The sequence below is a fragment of the Phaethon lepturus genome, unplaced genomic scaffold, assembly GCF_000687285.1.
Source record: "Phaethon lepturus isolate BGI_N335 unplaced genomic scaffold, ASM68728v1 scaffold39715, whole genome shotgun sequence".
Classification (NCBI taxonomy): domain Eukaryota; kingdom Metazoa; phylum Chordata; class Aves; order Phaethontiformes; family Phaethontidae; genus Phaethon; species Phaethon lepturus.
In genome coordinates this window covers 11,696-29,230 of record NW_010543605.1, presented here as the reverse complement: position 1 = coordinate 29,230, position 17,535 = coordinate 11,696, and the positions used below count along the sequence as shown (strand labels likewise).

General features: G+C 39.1%; 1 protein-coding gene across 2 annotated transcripts in view; it reads left to right on the top strand.

Annotated features, from left to right (window-relative positions):
• DICER1 (dicer 1, ribonuclease type III) overlaps positions 1–5,774 on the top strand; it is a 47,507-nt gene extending 41,733 nt beyond the window's left edge. The window contains exons 25-28 of one of the 2 annotated variants that reach the window (XM_010288381.1): positions 1,424–1,692; positions 4,310–4,472; positions 4,580–4,655; positions 4,941–5,774. In XM_010288381.1, the coding sequence (XP_010286683.1) occupies positions 1,424–1,692; positions 4,310–4,472; positions 4,580–4,655; positions 4,941–5,106 (674 nt within the window). In that variant the 3' untranslated portion in view covers positions 5,107–5,774. The remainder of the gene's footprint in view (positions 1–1,423; positions 1,693–4,309; positions 4,473–4,579; positions 4,656–4,940) is intronic. The other variant, XM_010288382.1, reaches the window with a different exon arrangement.
• Positions 5,775–17,535: the final 11,761 nt, after the last annotated feature.

Genomic DNA, 17,535 nt, shown 5'->3' with positions numbered 1-17,535 from the left:
GACTAAATCAGACTAAGTATTAATTTCAGGTTAACTGCTTAATGTTTCTGTACATGATCTCATAAAAGATTTTACAGCAGTACAAATTTGTATTTCTGTAATCTTCTTGAATTACTTTTGCTTATACTAATTAATATAGTAGTCGTTCATTCTAAAACTTCAAATATTTTCTTACAGTAACATGCAATTGAAAACAAACCATGGTAAAATTCCATGGTTTTTGAAATGAATGGCAAATTCTGAGCAGTCAGCAGTCTGAATTTTTCCCCATAGTAAATTGGTTTCTTATTCCAAGGAGTAAGAAAGCTCTGCGTTAATTAAAGAAATAAGTAATTTTGAAATGTTAGTATATTGAGAAACAGTTCTGACAAAACAGTGAAGTGTTCCTTCGTTTTTTTGTTCTAGGTGATATTACCCACATATATATATTTACTTTTTAGAAATATTTCACAAAACATATGGAAGGTAGATGATTCCTTTTTTTATATATATACTAACAAACAGAACCCTTGAGGCATAGTGTCTGGATGAAATTATGTTGTTGGTAGCAGAAACTTTTGATTCCATTTCTATTTACCAAGACAGTTGTGAATGGCTGTTACCTGTAACTTTTTTTTCTTAAGGAGTAGCTAGCAGCTGAGATCTGGCAGCATCTTAGATTCAGCTTCTATGAAAGGAACTTAGTGTTAGCCATTCCATGCTCATGTTAATTCTGTAGTAATTTTGTCTTCCTTCCTTCTCTACCTACCTATCCCTGTTTGCTTTCAAGACAGTTTTTTGCTTTTGTTTGTATGCTAAAAATAGACCTGCGTAAGTCTCCATTCTCATGTCCCCAGTCAATTTACCAAACAGCAAAGGCTTGGCAGTTATAGTTTCCACTTTAAAAGACCCAGTCTGAATGGAAATTTTTGTTCAAAGCTTTCTGAGAAATGTAAATGTGTGACAAATTAGATGAAAGAATCTCGGATTGTGTGTTCCCCTGCTTTTAATGCATTGATTTCTTTATTCATTTTTTTTAAGTTTAATTGTTACAGCTTTCAGATCAGCCTGCTGGTGGAATCTCTTGATTTTACTTTTTTGATGTTTCTCAGCACAACGTGAAGATCTTGAGTAAAAGCATTAATATAAACACAAGTGTTTTGCTAGCCTGACAAATTAGTATTATGTTCAAAAGTAGCTTTATTGTTAAATAGAACTTCTGATTTTTTCTGATTTTTTTTTTTCTATTTAAATAATTCAGTAACAATCTCTTTAAACACAAAGGTACCTGTTCTAAAAAACAGATTGTCTTCTCTGAGCATTGGTTAGTTTGTGGAATTTACATGGCAGTGTACCAAACCTCCTATCCAGAAAGACCTGGAAAGAATGCGTGTGTTAAACTTAATTGTGTTGATGTACATTCTTCTATTTCCAATGCTTTAAGATTGTTACCAGCGCTTAGAATTCCTGGGAGATGCAATTTTGGACTACCTCATAACCAAGCACCTTTATGAAGACCCACGGCAACACTCTCCAGGAGTTCTTACTGACCTACGATCTGCTCTAGTCAATAATACCATTTTTGCATCATTAGCTGTAAAATATGACTACCACAAGTACTTCAAAGCTGTCTCTCCTGAACTGTTTCATGTTATTGATGACTTTGTGCAGTTTCAAATGGAAAAGAATGAAATGCAAGGAATGGATTCTGAGGTTAGTGGAAGTAGAAGAATTGTGTTCAGTATCTGATTTTGAAGCATGTCACTGGATGTTAGTGTGATGCGTATTTTTGTAGTGTTTTAGTTTTACGCCCACAGCAGCCATAGAAGCAGGCTTCTGGTAATGAAACATGCAATATGCAAAGTAAAATACAGTCATCTTAAAGTACAAAGTCAATAAAGAACATTCAGAAAATAATTGAAACTAGTTTTCCACTAGATATTTCTGTGACACTTGATTTCAGTCACTATTTTGCTTTTGTGGTGGTGCTAGAACAACATGGCGGGAGATGCTCAGCTTCCTTTCTTCACTGACAGATTGGAAGCAGTATTATACCATAAAATTGTGAAGAAGAGTTACTGAGTCACATAATGCTGACTCAGGATAGGATATCCATGCAACATCATGAACAATACCTTGGCACAATGCTGGGATTATTTAATGTAGCACACTGACAGAGATTTCCGCTGTGTTTTGTCTGTGATTTCTACTGGAGCAGGTGTCGTTGCACTGTACTCAGGGGTGTTTGACATACTCCTAAAGACGTTATTTCTGCTAGCCAGGAAAACATTATATGCATCTTTCAAATAAGCAACTCAAAAAAATAGTTTAACTGAAGACTTGCAAACACAGATCATATCTGTGCTATGCAGGAAAGCTAACGATAATGAACATCTGTTTGCTGGAGAATGGACTAAAACTAACTCGTTTAGAAAAGGTGCTCCAGAAAATGTATGAGAGCAAGGGCCTTGTGAGTCAAATTCTAATCAGAGTCCTAGAAGAGATGGACTTTCTCATTATCCCTTTTTTAAAAGTGTTACCCAATAGATATCCCTAATAGTTTGTCTCCTGAAAAACTGACCAATCTTGTAGAAAATACTCTGTCTGAGAATACTCCAACACTAAATAAACATGTTATCTTTGCCTTTAGTAATTTCTTCTTTCCAATACATAATTTAAAAGCTTAGGAATCAAAATACTTCAGTTACATATACGTGCTTACAGCTCTTGCACTCTGTTGAAATCAGAGTGAAATCTGTATCTTTTATGGGAAGGTTCAGAAAACCTTGACTAAGAAATTTGTTACTGAAATTTAGATAATATAAATTATTTCACATCAGAGGATCAGACTCTGTTATTCATCTTGTTTTCTTCACAGTATGAGCGAAAAGGCTAAAAACTTATTTTAAGAGCTTATAGTAGTGATTTTTAGCTGTGTTCAGTTTTTACTAGTATGCAGAAAGATTGCCTAGAATCTTCCACCAAAGTTGCAACCAAATTGCGTGATAGCTGTTTCAAATAAAATTCTTGTTTCACTCTCCCTACGCCTGCTCCCTATCTTGGTCTGGCACTGAATTACTGAAACTCTTATTTCATCAGAGTTAATGCAAGCGTCTTTGTTTCTGCCGTTCATGCCAGCTAGACTGGTTTCCATGTGTGTCTCCACGTCATCTGCTTTTCTTTTTTAAAATCTCACTCCTGAAACATCTGTTGTCCCTTGCCTTATAGCTCTTAGTTTCTCTCTCCTCCTATTATTTCAGTATAACTCAAAAGTGCTTCAGTTTGCACTTGGTATGAAGTACACTATTCAGAACAGTTGAATTTGTTTTTTAACATCAGAATTCCAGTTTGGAGTGTGTACACATCAGGTCTGACTTCTTGTTTGATTTATTTTAAGTAGAAGTATTAGGTGAGACTAGCTTATGAAGTAGTATGGTGACTCTTACAAGAACTGAATTGAGATTTAAACCCTAAATAGGGGCCAACTGGAGTGAGAGGGGTGCTGCTGGGGGAAAAGACCAACAGAAACTTATTTCTTTTTAGGTAGAGGAGAGTAATAGTCAAGAACTTTTGTTTTCAGGTTACCTTGTTTGGGCTTAGGTGAATGTATGTTATATATTTCAGGTATTTTTAGTAAAGGATTAGATTAACTCTAGACCTTTAAGATGTTTAGTTTTAATAATGAGAATAGACTATTGTCCTAAATTAGTAGCATAGAAGAAAACACTGCCTGCTACATTTAAAAAAATACCTAAGTGTGCCTGTTAGTTCAGTCTGATGTTGCTGGTTATCTGTTATTAATGGTTATTTTGCTAATGCTTGTTTCATGCTTGTCTTCTGGGGTAGGTGAGGTAAGGAAAGGTACATCCAGCTTTCATCCAGAGATTAGACTTACAGATTTTGACGTCTCCTTGTAAGACATGATTAATGTATGAACTTGTGCTTTCTTATGAGTAGCTTTCTAGTATTAACTGATAGAGCCAAGTCTGTTTCTTATTGGAAAAAGCAGACCTATGGTGAAATCCTACAGAACTATTACGGGAGGAATTCACAAAGCATATAAGGTCTCTGTATGCAGTGGTGTTTGAGATTTTTTTTCACATTTGAAAAATGTTATTTCCAGCAACTTGGTTTCATTGGGGAATAAAAGAACAATTTCACTGTGGAAAGTTGTCAATGAAAAACTTAAAGGAAGCAGCTCAGGATAGGATGTAAGAGAGCTTACATTTCTGAAGAGCTTTGCTTTATTTTAAAAGAAGCAATTGTTTCTCTCCTTTCTCCTCCCCTTCTCTCTCCCTCCCCCGCCTTGGCTCTTTTTAATTGTAAACAGCTCAGAAGATCTGAAGAAGATGAAGAAAAAGAGGAAGACATTGAAGTACCAAAGGCCATGGGGGATATATTTGAGTCCCTTGCTGGTGCCATTTATATGGATAGTGGAATGTCTTTGGAAATGGTTTGGCAAGTGTACTATCCAATGATGAGGCCATTAATAGGTATTGTCAACTTTCAGAAAAAAAAAAAAATTAAGTGCCATCTGCTATGAAGGGAACAAAGCTAAGGTTTTTGGGGTTTTGTTTTGTTTTGTTTTTTTCCCAAATAGAAAAGTTTTCTGCTAATGTGCCCCGTTCCCCAGTGCGAGAGCTGCTGGAGATGGAGCCAGAGACAGCCAAATTTAGGTAAGAATACACTTCGTTTGGTACACGCTGCCATAAAATGTTTTTAAGCTGTGCTTCGTAAACTACTGAGGATTTTTAAATTACTTTTAATTTCCTTTGAACTAAGCAGCTAGCATGATCAATGTGTTCACTGATTTTTACGTTTTTCCTTGCATAATTTTCTGAGAAAAGTAATGATTTCTGTTTAACTGTACTGCTTTAACTTCTGTAGAAAAGAGAATTTAGGTCTCTTATTTCACATTAACTTGCCTAGGCAGTAAGTAATTCTTGTGTATATTTTCGCAGTCCTGCAGAAAGAACTTACGATGGAAAGGTCAGAGTAACAGTGGAAGTTGTAGGAAAGGGAAAGTTTAAAGGTGTTGGCAGAAGCTACAGGATTGCCAAATCTGCAGCTGCAAGAAGAGCACTACGAAGCCTCAAAGCAAATCAACCTCAGGTCCCAAACAGCTGAGACTCCTCTTAAAAATAAATGAAATGGGGGGAAAAAAACCCACATACAAATAAAGTGAATTTTTGAAAATGTTGATGTTGAGAGGAACAAATTGGAAGACAGAATTTAAAGTTTGATAACAGAATAGATAACAAAACATTTAACATGTATAAAATTTTGGAACTAATTGTAGTTATAGTTTTTGCGCAAACACAATCTTGTCTTCTTTCCTCACTTCTGCTTTGTTTAATCACGAGAGTGCTTTAATGATGACATTTAGCAAGTGTTCAGAATAATTGTTGTCAGGTCTTTTTGGTTTACTTTTATCGTCAGTACAGCTTTGCTTAGTGTTAGAAGGCCAGGGAGCTTATGCCTAATGCAGTTGTTAGATTTATATATAGTAATCTTGAAATTCTTCAATCTGTGCACTAGTGCCAGTCATAAAGCAGTTGATAAACTGTGCTGGATGATTGGGTATAAGAAAGATAAAGTGTGCCAGTATTCTCATTTTTTTTTCTTCTTTTTTTTCTTCTTTTTTTCGTTTTTCTCTCCATGTCATCTTCTTACATTAAGATGGCATTCCCAGTCATTATTGCACTTATTTGTTAGGGACAGATTTTAATTGAAATGGCTGGCATACTGGTAGAATGAAACTTCAGTTTCCTTATACCACACAGTCTTGCATAAAAAAAGGTTCTTGCCTTAAAAATAAATAAACCCTCATTAATAATCTTTAATTTCTGATCTTTTTTGGAACAAACCGTTTTACATTCCCTTCATTTTGTTATGCATTTTACAGTGATACAGCTCTATATTTACAGTACAACTCATTACTATAGCTGTGACTTATTACAGGATTATAATAGAAGTTGTATTCATATGTATGTAATTAGGTTATTTTTAACAATTCTGGGGAGGTGGTTAGCCTACAGTTTTTTTCTATACCGTAAACAAAATATGGTCTTTGGCTAAAATTCCAGTTTTTCACAAACCTGCAAGCTAGATAGTTCCAGTACTGGAAACAGTAATGAATAATTGCACAGTGCAAACTGTCACTCTAACAAAATAACCTTAGACATATCACACCTAAAATATGCTGCAGATTTTATAGTCAATTGGTTACGTATTTAACAAACAGAGCACCTTTACACTTAGAGATATTTCCACGTAAATTTCTTACTGTACTTTTCAGAGTTGCATGCGTATTTCACCTACCAAAGCTGTGCTGTTAAATAACATGAACGTTGATGTTTGAGATATTACTGCCGTACTTTTGATACATCTGTGATTTAGGTCCTTAATTTAGAGAAACTAGCTCATTGGTGTTTTGGTCTACTGGGGGTGGGGGGAAAATCATACTTTTATTTTTTAGGCTTTGCCTATACTTCTTTAATTAGATTTTTGTAGGCACTCTTCACTTAAATACCTCAGTTCTTTTTTTCTTTTCTTTTCCTTCTTTTTTTGCATGCGTTGTTTTTTTCTGTTTTGGTGCTATGTTTATATATTATGCTTGAAATTTTAATTTTTTGCACTGTAACTATAATACCTCTTAATTTACCTTTTAAAAAAGCTGTGGGTCTCGTATTCCCACCAATATCAGTAGAGGTTTGCTGCAATTTTGCCCTGTTAATTATGCTTGAAGTTTGAGAAAGCAGAGCAAGGTGTTTTAACGTTTTCCAGCACAATAGTTTGAACTTGATGCTGTGTCTTATGTATTAAATTACAAATAAATACTGTATTTCCTGCTTTTAAATCCTATTCCTTTCCTCACAAATGCACACTAAAACAAAACAAAAACTGTCAGCTCTTGCTTTCTTAACAAAAAAAAAAAGCCTTAGTGACAAGGGGTAGACATTAAGCTCTTCTGAAATACAGTTTTCAAAAGTTCATATATTTTCTATCTCAGTCATTTTTCATTTTGCCAAAAGGACTATTCTTGTATTTGAAAACAGCATTGTTATACTAGTCAGACCGAGAATTAAAATATTAGCTTATAAAAATTTCTAGCATTTGTTTGGTACTTCAGTCATGAAAATATAACAGGAAAGTATAAGACCTGCAAGTCTTGATGTGTATAAAACAAATGTAAATGAGATGGAACAGTAAAAGCATTCAGTCTAAATTTTCAAAGGCAAATGGCTTTGAGTTAGCTGTTTTTAAAAAAAAAAAAAAATAGTTACCGGTTTAAGTTAGAGTTCCTTCGTGGTAGGAGTGAAGTTTCTTGGAGAAAACACATGATCACTAATGTTAACAATTCTGTGTTTCTGGCCAGACATCAATCAGCAGATAAAATCAGACCATCTAGTAAATCTTAAGTAGTTTTAACTGCATTATGAAAAACTAAAATTTAAGTTAGTCTTTGAATGCCTAAAATTTCTTGCTGATTGTTACAAGGTTATAGAGTCTCAGGGGTTTCAGGTAATTGTTCGCAGTAAAGTGCTACAGAGTGTTTTGATGCAAAGAAAGTGAACTGAACTTGCTCTGTGTTTCAGAATAGTTTAATGATTACTTTGTTACTAGATAAAGCCTATGAATTGGAAATCTGAAATGTGTAGTGGCTGACTATAAAGTAGTTTCTGCTGCTGATGTGTTTTTAAATGCGTTTTAAATGCCATAATTTTTTCCAGTGTGACCTCATTGAAATATTTTTTATCCTTTGAGATAGAAAATTCATATTAGTTTCCATGTTATACATCTGTGTGTTTTACCCCATGATTTTGATATTGGACAGTGTATTAAAGACCTAAATCTGATCACTTGAAGGTTGGGGTAGAAATCACTTGACATGCTATAAGCACAAGTGTAAAGCAGACTGTTGCAACCCATCTTCAAAAGCAACCACACAGGCTCATCATAAATAGTGTGGGGGTTAGTTGGCATGAACCTTGTTGGGTTTTTTTTGTTTTATCTAGGTCCTGTTATACTGTACTTTAAACAGTCCTCCTAACTATGCTGCGTTTTTATTTTTATGGCTTTTTTTGCGCTGTTCTGTTCATGTAGCACAAATAAGCATTGCACTTGGTACCATGCTTTACCTCATTTCAAGGAAAAAAATGCTTAACAGAGAGGAAAAATGTGGTTTGGCCTTGCTGCTGTTCTGATTTACTGAATTTGAAAAAGATAATTATAATGCCTGCAATGTGTCATTTACTTGCACAACTTAAATAGGTCATTTGTAATGTCTGTGGCATTTTTACTGTATGTGGAGAAATACAACAAAGATGTGTAACAACTCTTGATTGTATTTTAAAGCTATTGTTTTTCTACTACATCATTTTACTGTTATGTGAAGTAATTAAAATTAGAATGACCTCTGACACTCCAGTAATTATCTCTGAACAAACCAACATATTATGTGTATCATGTAGTTTTTGCGAGAAGACAGCCCCTAGTAATTTGGTCAGCCTCAACTAAATCTCTGCTCAGTCTGAATATTGAGCACCCAGTAGAGACTTCTGAAGTGTTTGTTCAGCTTGATGCTGCTGAAGTCCGTACAGAAAAAAAGCCTACTATTTTTAAGTTTCATTACACAATAGTATGTTGTGACTGCAGAGTACAGAACTTGGACAAGAACCGGTTTCCGTGCTGGGGAGGAATATAGTGGTGGCCCAGGGATGAGGTGCCAGATCCTCAGTTAGTGCAAATTGATGTGGTATCATTTTAATCGATGGAACTGCATTCTTTTACATACCTGAAGATCTTGTGCTTATATGTATGTTGCAGAGTTTGGGTTTTCCTCCTTGTAAGCAAATATAGAACCATAAACTGGAAAATGTGGGGTTTATGTTGCTGCATATGATGTAACTATGCTACATGCATTTGTCTGTATAGAAAGTGAAATCTTTGTATCCCAGTCACAGCAGCACACGTAATCTGAAAATGACGAACAGCATCGTGGTCTGCTGTGATACTACACTTGCTGACAGTATTCTGGGTTTGTGTGTTTTGGGTGGGGTTCCCGAAGAAAACATTCCCATGGAAATACCTGTATTTATTGCGTGAGTAAAGCGAGAAGGATTTTGATTTTTGGTACTTAATTACTGACATTGATCCTTTTCCTATCACTCTAATTTTTAAGAAGTCAAAGTTAATTTCTTTACTTTTGTATTAGGTTTAAAACTTTAAACACCACAGTTCATGGCCATGAAATGTAACCTAAATATCAACTGTAACTCAGTCTGAATTATGTTAGCAAATATCTAGAGGTCATTGTAGTATACTCCACTAGCAGTTAAAATTAACTTCTGTCAAAGCTAACTACATTTCTTAAAAATAAATTTTATCCAGTGAAGTCCTTGGGTCTTTCCCTCTCTTATTTGAATGGCAACCACAGACTACTTTAATTGCTTTGTAGATGCACTCAGAATTTACTGCAGCAGCAAGTTGGAGAGAAAAATGTTTGTGAACAAGAATTGGAAATTGCAGGCATTTTTATTGTAAATAGTTTGACTGAAAAGATGGTTAAAATCAAGTAGAATGAATAACAAATATAATTTGATGGACAATAAGATATTTACCATCACATGCTGCAGCTGTCTTTAAGGGACATAAAATGTAATTCATTCATACTGTAATCATGCTGCAGAAGTTTGCAATCTGCACCTTATGGATCACAATTACCTTTAATAGTTTTTTGTAATAATTGTAGCTGAGTATATCTCCAATAAAGTTATGGTCTGTTCACCTTGTATTGTCGTTTTGCTTTTGTTTTTAATTCTTCTTAATCTTGCCATAAATCTTCTAGAGTTTACAAAAAAATTACTTTTCAGTCTCAGTCTAAATTAAAAAATTGTGAAAACATTATTTCTTGACCTTGTTTAAAGACAAGCCTGCTTGTCTCCTTCCTCTGATGAATGAACTGTCTTCATAGCGATGTGAAGACTTAAGGGACGCGCAGGTTAAAAATGATATACATGCTACAATTTGATCTGTGTTGACCATTATACCTGCAGAATTTCTGTTGGAGCTGGGAGGCCCCAGAACACAAGGGCTCAGTAACAGAAGTTTGCACAATTTGGCACATGTTTTAAGAATAACATGTTAATATTTGCTAATAGTCTCAACTACTAACATTGATTTTAATTATTTTTGCCATTTGTTTTCCATTAGTGTTTCACCCTGAATATTGAAAGCATGTTTGTAGAGTGTTCTGACTGGCACACCAGTGTCCTGTCTATGTTTTATGGAGGAGAGACCTGCCAGTCAAAAATCCGCAGTCTTCCTTTTTGAAAGCTTCCCAACGCAGCAGTCAGTTTCTTGGCATCTACAGTGGGCAACTTCTACACCTTTCGTCTTGGCTTATAGAGAAAAGCCTGCTGAACCGCTGGTAGCCATGGTGCTACCTTTTTCTGGGATGTGGAGGAGGGCCAAATCACTAAGTCTTTCAATGGCATCAGTTTGTTCCTTATCTCAGCTGTAATGAAGCGAGAAGTTCTCGGGAAACTTGTGGATCTTCTGTGGCTTTCCAGCTCTTTCCTGCTGCCAGCCCATAAGCTCCAATGGGTAGACTAGTAAGCCGTAGTAAGGTATGCCAGCACAGCCCCTACCCCCAAGTTCTAATAAGTGGGTCAAATCTGAAAACCTGCTTTCCCCAAATTTTCTACAGGAAAATAGGCCTGCAAATAATAATGTAAAAAAAAAAAAAAAGGTTGGGGGGGAAGATGCTGTTATCTTCCTGTTCATTGTGGAGGAATGAGATGAGGGATGGCCATCTAAACTTGAGTCTCAAAGGAAGGGTTCCATCCCTTGCTGTGTAGTCACATGAAGCATCCAGAGTTCTCCAGTAAGTCAAAGTGTAAAATCAACAAAGGTTCTGCATCAAAGGCAGGTGGCTGCATTTTTTTGCCAGTACGGGAATATCACCTTACTGTAGATTTTGAGTACAGCTTATTAGCACTGGGGTTAAAACTGTATAAAATGAAGATTCCTTTAGTTTTTTTAAATTTAAGCTGCTCAGAATGCAGCAAAGACTGGATTCTTCCTGCTCCCCCCCCCCAAAGGAAGAGCAGTCTTGACTTAAAAAGAGGAATAATTAACTCCAGTAAAGCTATAATGTCAAGAGACAATTTTTTCAGGATTTTACCATTTGTCATCTTGACAGACCTCAGCAGCCAGTCTATAAGCATTGAAAAGAGAATACCTCTATGTCTGAAGAAGAGTTTACAGGTACTGGTTTCTCATCTTACTATAAGAAGAAGTACGTTTCATAATTGCATCAATAGAGCTAAGATATGTATTTGGTTATCTGCTATTCTTCTTAAGTGAAATCATACAGAAAAAGGAATTTGAGTGAAAAATGAGGGGAATAAGTTTTTGAATATGCTTGCCCTCGAAAGACGTAGTAACAAAGCTAATCATAACTTCAAGTCTAGAAACAGAGCTGCAGATTTGGTGCTTGGCTGGGCTTCCCTTCACACTTCTGCTGGAGTCCAGGTGCAGGATCTGTTCCTTAGAGGAAATCTCCATGTCAGTGGACACAAGCAGTACTGACATGTAAGTGGGTTTTATTTTTCTCATAGCTGTGATTATGTCCTTCCTTATTGTAGAATGTGAACAATACTTTCATTTTGGTGAGTAAAATAACCAAGGACCTTCCATATGTTATGAAAACAGTATCATTTACTTTGCAGCTTAACTACCTCCACTTACCTGGCTTATATTCTTCTTTTTTTTTTTTCTTTAACATTGCTTTTTTATATATATTTTATTGGGAGCCTCATGCTAACTCTTAAATTGAAGTAATTTTCCTCTGTTAACTTGAAAATTTCCTGTAGTTTTGTGTTCCTGTCCAGCTCCCACTGAAGTCACTGGGAAGACATCCACTTGGGCTCTGTAATTTGTGTGCATTTGAACTTAACACAAAAGTCCTTCAGCTATAAGACGTGTAAATTCCAGACGTCAAGTAAAAGTTGAGAAATGCAGTGATGTGCAAAGGCAGCCTCTTCTGTTTTCCTTCCATTTTTGAAGCTTTTAAGTAAAAAGGATGACACGTTTGCTAGCTACCTACTTTTGAGATGGCCCACCTATTGTGGTGAATATCCAACTGCTTGCTCCATTTTGTTTTGCCAGCTGGGCAAGATTTAGCAGGGAAGACCAAGGGCAATCTTCCTCACAGCTTTTATTAACATCTAGGATGCTTCAGCTAACTTCAGGCGTGCGCTCCGCAGGCAGCTGCGTCTGGGCTAACTCCCACCCATTTCTTCTGCTTTCAGTGGAGCCACATCAGCAGCCACAGGGCACAGTTCTGTTTTCCTGCCCTTAGATCACCCTTTCAAAATGAGGTGAGTTAGAATGAGAGAGAGGCCTTCTCCTCCCCGACCTGGGGCTGGCACCCCTCTGATGAGATGGATCCCACACTGTAGCTTAAAGCTGGAAATGTTCGTTCAGGGAAAGTGATGGGGCAAGGAGAAACGAGATCTCATCTAGCATGGCCAGGGAGTCGCTAGTTACTCCAGGGTCGCGCTCATCTCTTGCCAAGGTGAGGATGATCCCTTCTTTTCTGCCCCTTGGCCGGAAGCAGGTGAGTATGAACTGTTGCAGCTGTTCCAGCACCTGTAATAAAATGACGTTAAGTTTGCAGCCTTCGCGTACCTGCCTCTGCAGCCCTGAGCTGCAGGAGGGGACTGCGGGATCACCAGTCCCGTCTTCAACTACACATTCCTTTAAGAAAGTAGTTTTCACAGAAGTACTTGAGTGGCACTTTGCCATCAATTTTAGGGTAAGGCTTTTAACTTAGATTCTCATTTATAAAACAAAGTGACACGGAGGAGCAGCGCTATGGTTGTACAAGTTGCCTATTCTACCTACTTCTAGCATTAGCACAAGCATCAGTGAACACAGATATCGTTAAGCGTAGGATCTACTGCCATGTTCTTATACCACAGCTGTCTACATCAGCCATTTTTGCTTTCATGTATTCACTCTCCAGTCACGTGAATTTATGCAAGACCATGGTGTCAGAACGAAACCCTCCCTGAATTCAGTAGAGCCTTGGTATCTTGACAGGTAAGATCTGCCCTATTGTCACACATTTATAGCAATTAATAGTATTTAGCAGCACCAATTTTAAGTTAAGAAATTATTGCTTTCAGGGTGACTCTAGCTGGAATAGCAGGGCATTATGTTCCTGCCAGCAACACTCATCACCTTCCTCCCAGCTGTACATAGTACATGTGCTTCCAGACAAACGAGATCTCATTACACAAACAAGCATGGCACAGGCAGCCGTCCTGCCTGTCTGGCCAACGGGCTGCTGTGCAGGGTCGTGCCAGCAAAACACGTGCTTAAAACACGGGCAAAAGTTCCCAGGACGCTGCCTCAACAACAGTGTTGAAGTTGGTGGTGGAGGTGGGAAGGTATCTATGGAAGATGTAGTAACCGTTTTTTCCTGGGCCAAATACCTTTGCTGGGCTCTAAAATGTTGCCCTTTCTGTGGAATCCATCAGCTAGAAGGGCTCCTGCACTGAGCACTGTGCACTGCCTGCCATGGAGGGCTGAGTTCCCAAAGAGTGCCGGCGTCCCCAGCAGGTACACCAAGGCGGAGGAGGACAGTTCAGACCTTCCTTGACCCACCTTGCAGAGCTGGATCAAGCACACATCCTTGCGCGTGTGCATCACAAGGGTACTCCTTATTTTACTTAACCTTTAGTTGCAAGCCACTAAATTAGTGTAAAAATAACCATACAGCCACCTCTGTGGAAGGTTTCTTGTAATGTTGGTTTATTGGCAGTTTAGCTAAGGTGAAGGGTTACTTAATGTAGCAGCTAAGTAAATCGCAACAGAGCCCATAGCACATGGGCTGCAGGGTCTAAACTAAACATGAGTGTATAATCTATGCTAGATATATAGCAGCTGCTTTTGTATAGGGTATGGTGTGTTGATGTGTGTCAGAAAATCCCAGAAACTGCAGTGACTGAGGCAAGGAGTGATGGGGGACCTGCATAAACACCTGAGATGTATCAACAAATAGAGAAAGTTGTAGGCTGGAAATATTTCAGAAGAAATGCCAAGATTCAGGGACGCCTCTATAAATATAGAGAGGAAAGGGAACAGACCCGGGCAACTCAGTTCTTAAATCACCTCCCCAGAAAGGGCTGAGCATCGTGGAGGAGGGCTGGGCAATGGTGGAAACAGCAGAGCCAAAGGTCACTTACTCCAGCATGATGTTTTAAGGAGACAGTGGGACATGTGGGAGGGACTGAGGAGATCAACTGAACTAGAGCCTTACAAGAAGCAGAGGTTGAGCTTGGCTACCAGGTACTGCAGAAGTCACAAGTTTTTGCCGCTTCCAATAAACCTTAAGCCTCAAGTATCCCTGAAGTTAGTCCTCCGAGTTCCCAAACAATTCCTGTGGTCCAGGGGCCATCTTGCCCTGAACGTTGCCTCCTCCTCCAACATTTTAGAGCTTGTGAGCCTCTGCATGTCATCACTGTGAGGACTCCATGTCTTAACTGTAACAGCAAAAACTCTGCCTTGTATCCAAAGCAGGCTTGTGGTGAGAAGAGCCATGGTCTGTCCACTGAGCCAACAGTAAAGGTACAGTTTCTGTGCCAGCCACCCCACAGACAGCAGGCATGGTAGAGTTGTGTTTGATGGGCAGGAAACCGGTTTTGCTGTTAGAGACAAGACTGCAGTTGTGGCCTCCTGGCATCAGTTGGCTTAAAATCCCCTGCTGGTTTTCACCCCGTTGTGATTGCTGACATTGAGAGCTACGTTTGCTCATCCCCTACACTGGCAGAGTCTTCTGTCTTTTTTGAAAAAGCATCTCTGCCCTGAGACTTGAAGGTAACATGTCTCAATTTCAGAAGCAATTTCAGCATAGGGTTTCAGTTATCTGTTAAAGTCTAATGGACAGGAGCAAGCCCATCAGTGGTGATTTTCAGGGGACAGTTTTAAGTTTTTGACCAATTTTATTGCAAAGCTAAATCTAACCTGATGTGCAGAAGTTGATTCCTCACTGTGATCAAAAAGGTTCTGAGAAGTTCCTGAGTGAGACCAGGCTGGAGAGATTTGGGGGTGATGTGAAGCCACAGGAGACTTACTCTGGCAATTATGGCAGGTATGAAGAAGCGTATGAAGCTGCAATTGCAGTCAGCTGAGGAACACAACAACATTTTTCAGTGGTGTAGGTAACAGCAGTCTTTGGCCAAGTTCTAACTGGGTCAATGGCCTGGCCATAAATCCGTGCATCTGCCTGATTTTTCTCTAATGTTGCATTATTTATGGATGATTTCACCAGAGGTCTCTGCTCAGTGGGCTCCCATTGTCCTGTGGTTTTCTGGAAGCGCAGCTGGGGTTATCTTTGGGGATTCTGAGCAATGTAGCATGACAACGCTGGAGATGGAGCCTCCGAGCCTTCGGCTCGACAACCTCGGCAGCCGGCGGCTGCACCAAGGGGAGGCTCATCCCGTTCCCGGACCCGCTCACTGCCGGAGGGTTGGAGCCAAAGGCTGCAGCTTGGCCCTGCGGCCGGGACTGCCCACCAACGGCGGTCACCGCCAGGACACCCCAAATTGGCACGCGTCCTTCCACGGCTGCCTGCGCACCTGCCTCGCCTGCAACGGGCCTTATGCCTTTTATATGATGCTCCTGAGACTTTGGTATAATTTTCTCCGTTCCCCGTCCCCAGCCATCTTTCTCGACCGTCAGTGTTTATAACCGCGGTGCACAGCTACTCTCCTCCCCTAACCCCCGCTCCACCCCGGAGGCAGCTGTATTTCCACAGCGAATGAAGCAATTCCTGTACGTATGATTTTAAAGTGCTTTGGGACCCTTTGGGAGAGAAGGTGCTATTGTACAAGTACAAGATATTATTAAAACAGGAATCTCTGTAATGGGTGATAAATTTTGATACTGTATGTTTAATAAAATATGACGGTTGTAAATCCAGTGAATTACCATAGGTATTTGCTGTGCAGTGTGTTTATGAATTGTTTGGGCAGGTGTTTTTCAAGTCCCAGTTTTTCACACGAAATGTGAATTATAAGACAGTTTAATAATATTCCGTACTAGACTCCACTATGCCACAATTAGCTGCAGAAATGTTATCACCTGATGGCTGAGCTTAGTTGCTGATTAAGTTCATGTATAAGAAGGTAAATGAAAGAAGCAACGCAGAGGAAAGATCTGCAGAAGTAAACCTTTAGATCTGTCTTTGATCTCTTACAAGTAAATAACTTTTAAAGCTGCAGAAATCAATAGTTTTGGTATTGTCGAACTGTATTTTACATCTGCTTCCATATAGGTTAGAAGCAGTTTAATATGATTGCAATAATGAAATAGTTCTCTAAAAGTTTATATTCAATAGTTATACTATTAATATTTATTGATGTGAAGGGATATCTGTACTGCACATGTTATTCGAATCAAACCTTGCTGGGTAGTTTTTAGATGAGATCCAAAATAATGTAATTCAGGATTACATAGGGTCGGGATTTCTTATTTTTATTTTTTACTGACTTCCACATAAAAAAGACTTACGAGACCTTGAAAAAACTTCTCCCTTCTCGAAGAGAGAATCGCTCTATTTCACTCTTCCATCTGCTTTTGTACTACAAGCTGAACCTCATCCCGAGCCGAGGTTACATCAAGCAGCACAGCAGTAAACTACCTAGAGGCAGGGCCGGGTAGAGGTTTTTTAACTTAGCGACTGAAGAACACATCTTCTCCATCACTGCAGGATTTTGTGAGTGTAAATTCGGCTGTCACTACTTTTATGAAAGCCTGTTGCCCGTGTTCCTTGGGCTGGGGAGCCCTTTAGCTTTTTCACGCAGGGGTTTGCCGTGCCTTACGCACCTCCGTAGTCGTGGGTGGCACCTTCCAGCTGAGGGAGGCTCAGGGCCGGGTTTCGGGGGTGCTGGGCACCGGCGCCCGCCTCTCCAAGCCCCGTCCCCCCACGGCTCAGGCCTCCCTCAGCGGCCGGGAGCTCAGCACCTCCGGTATCAGGCCCATGGCTGAGCGTAGCTGGATCTCACCAGCGCGACGTTCCAAGCTGGTAGCTTGGACGGAGGTTTACCTGAACGTTTTCTTTCCAGTTGAGTGGCGTAAGGAAGGCGTTGGCAGCCCGGCCCCCTCCCTGCACCGTGCCTTGTGTATGTGTAAAAGCTGCCCTTGGCCCCAGATGATATGTTTGCATTTCATAATTAATGCTGAACTCGACTCGAGGCAGATACCAAAGGGCGATTTTTTAAACAGATGTTGCAGGTCACTTGTAAGTTATTTGTCAAATAAGTTTCAGAGCGCGAGCCGCTGCTTTTGCCATTGTAACCAAAGGCGTATGCTGTTCAGCAGCAGTAATTACAAAGCCAGGGCAACGCAGGGAAAATTCATCTTATTTAAAAGTGTTTTAGTGTCACCAAACAGCTTGCTATGCCATTAGGCAAGTTTTGCAAGACACGTTCGGGTTGAGGGTTTTAATTTGTTTGAAGTATTCTCTAAAACAGAATTATGTTG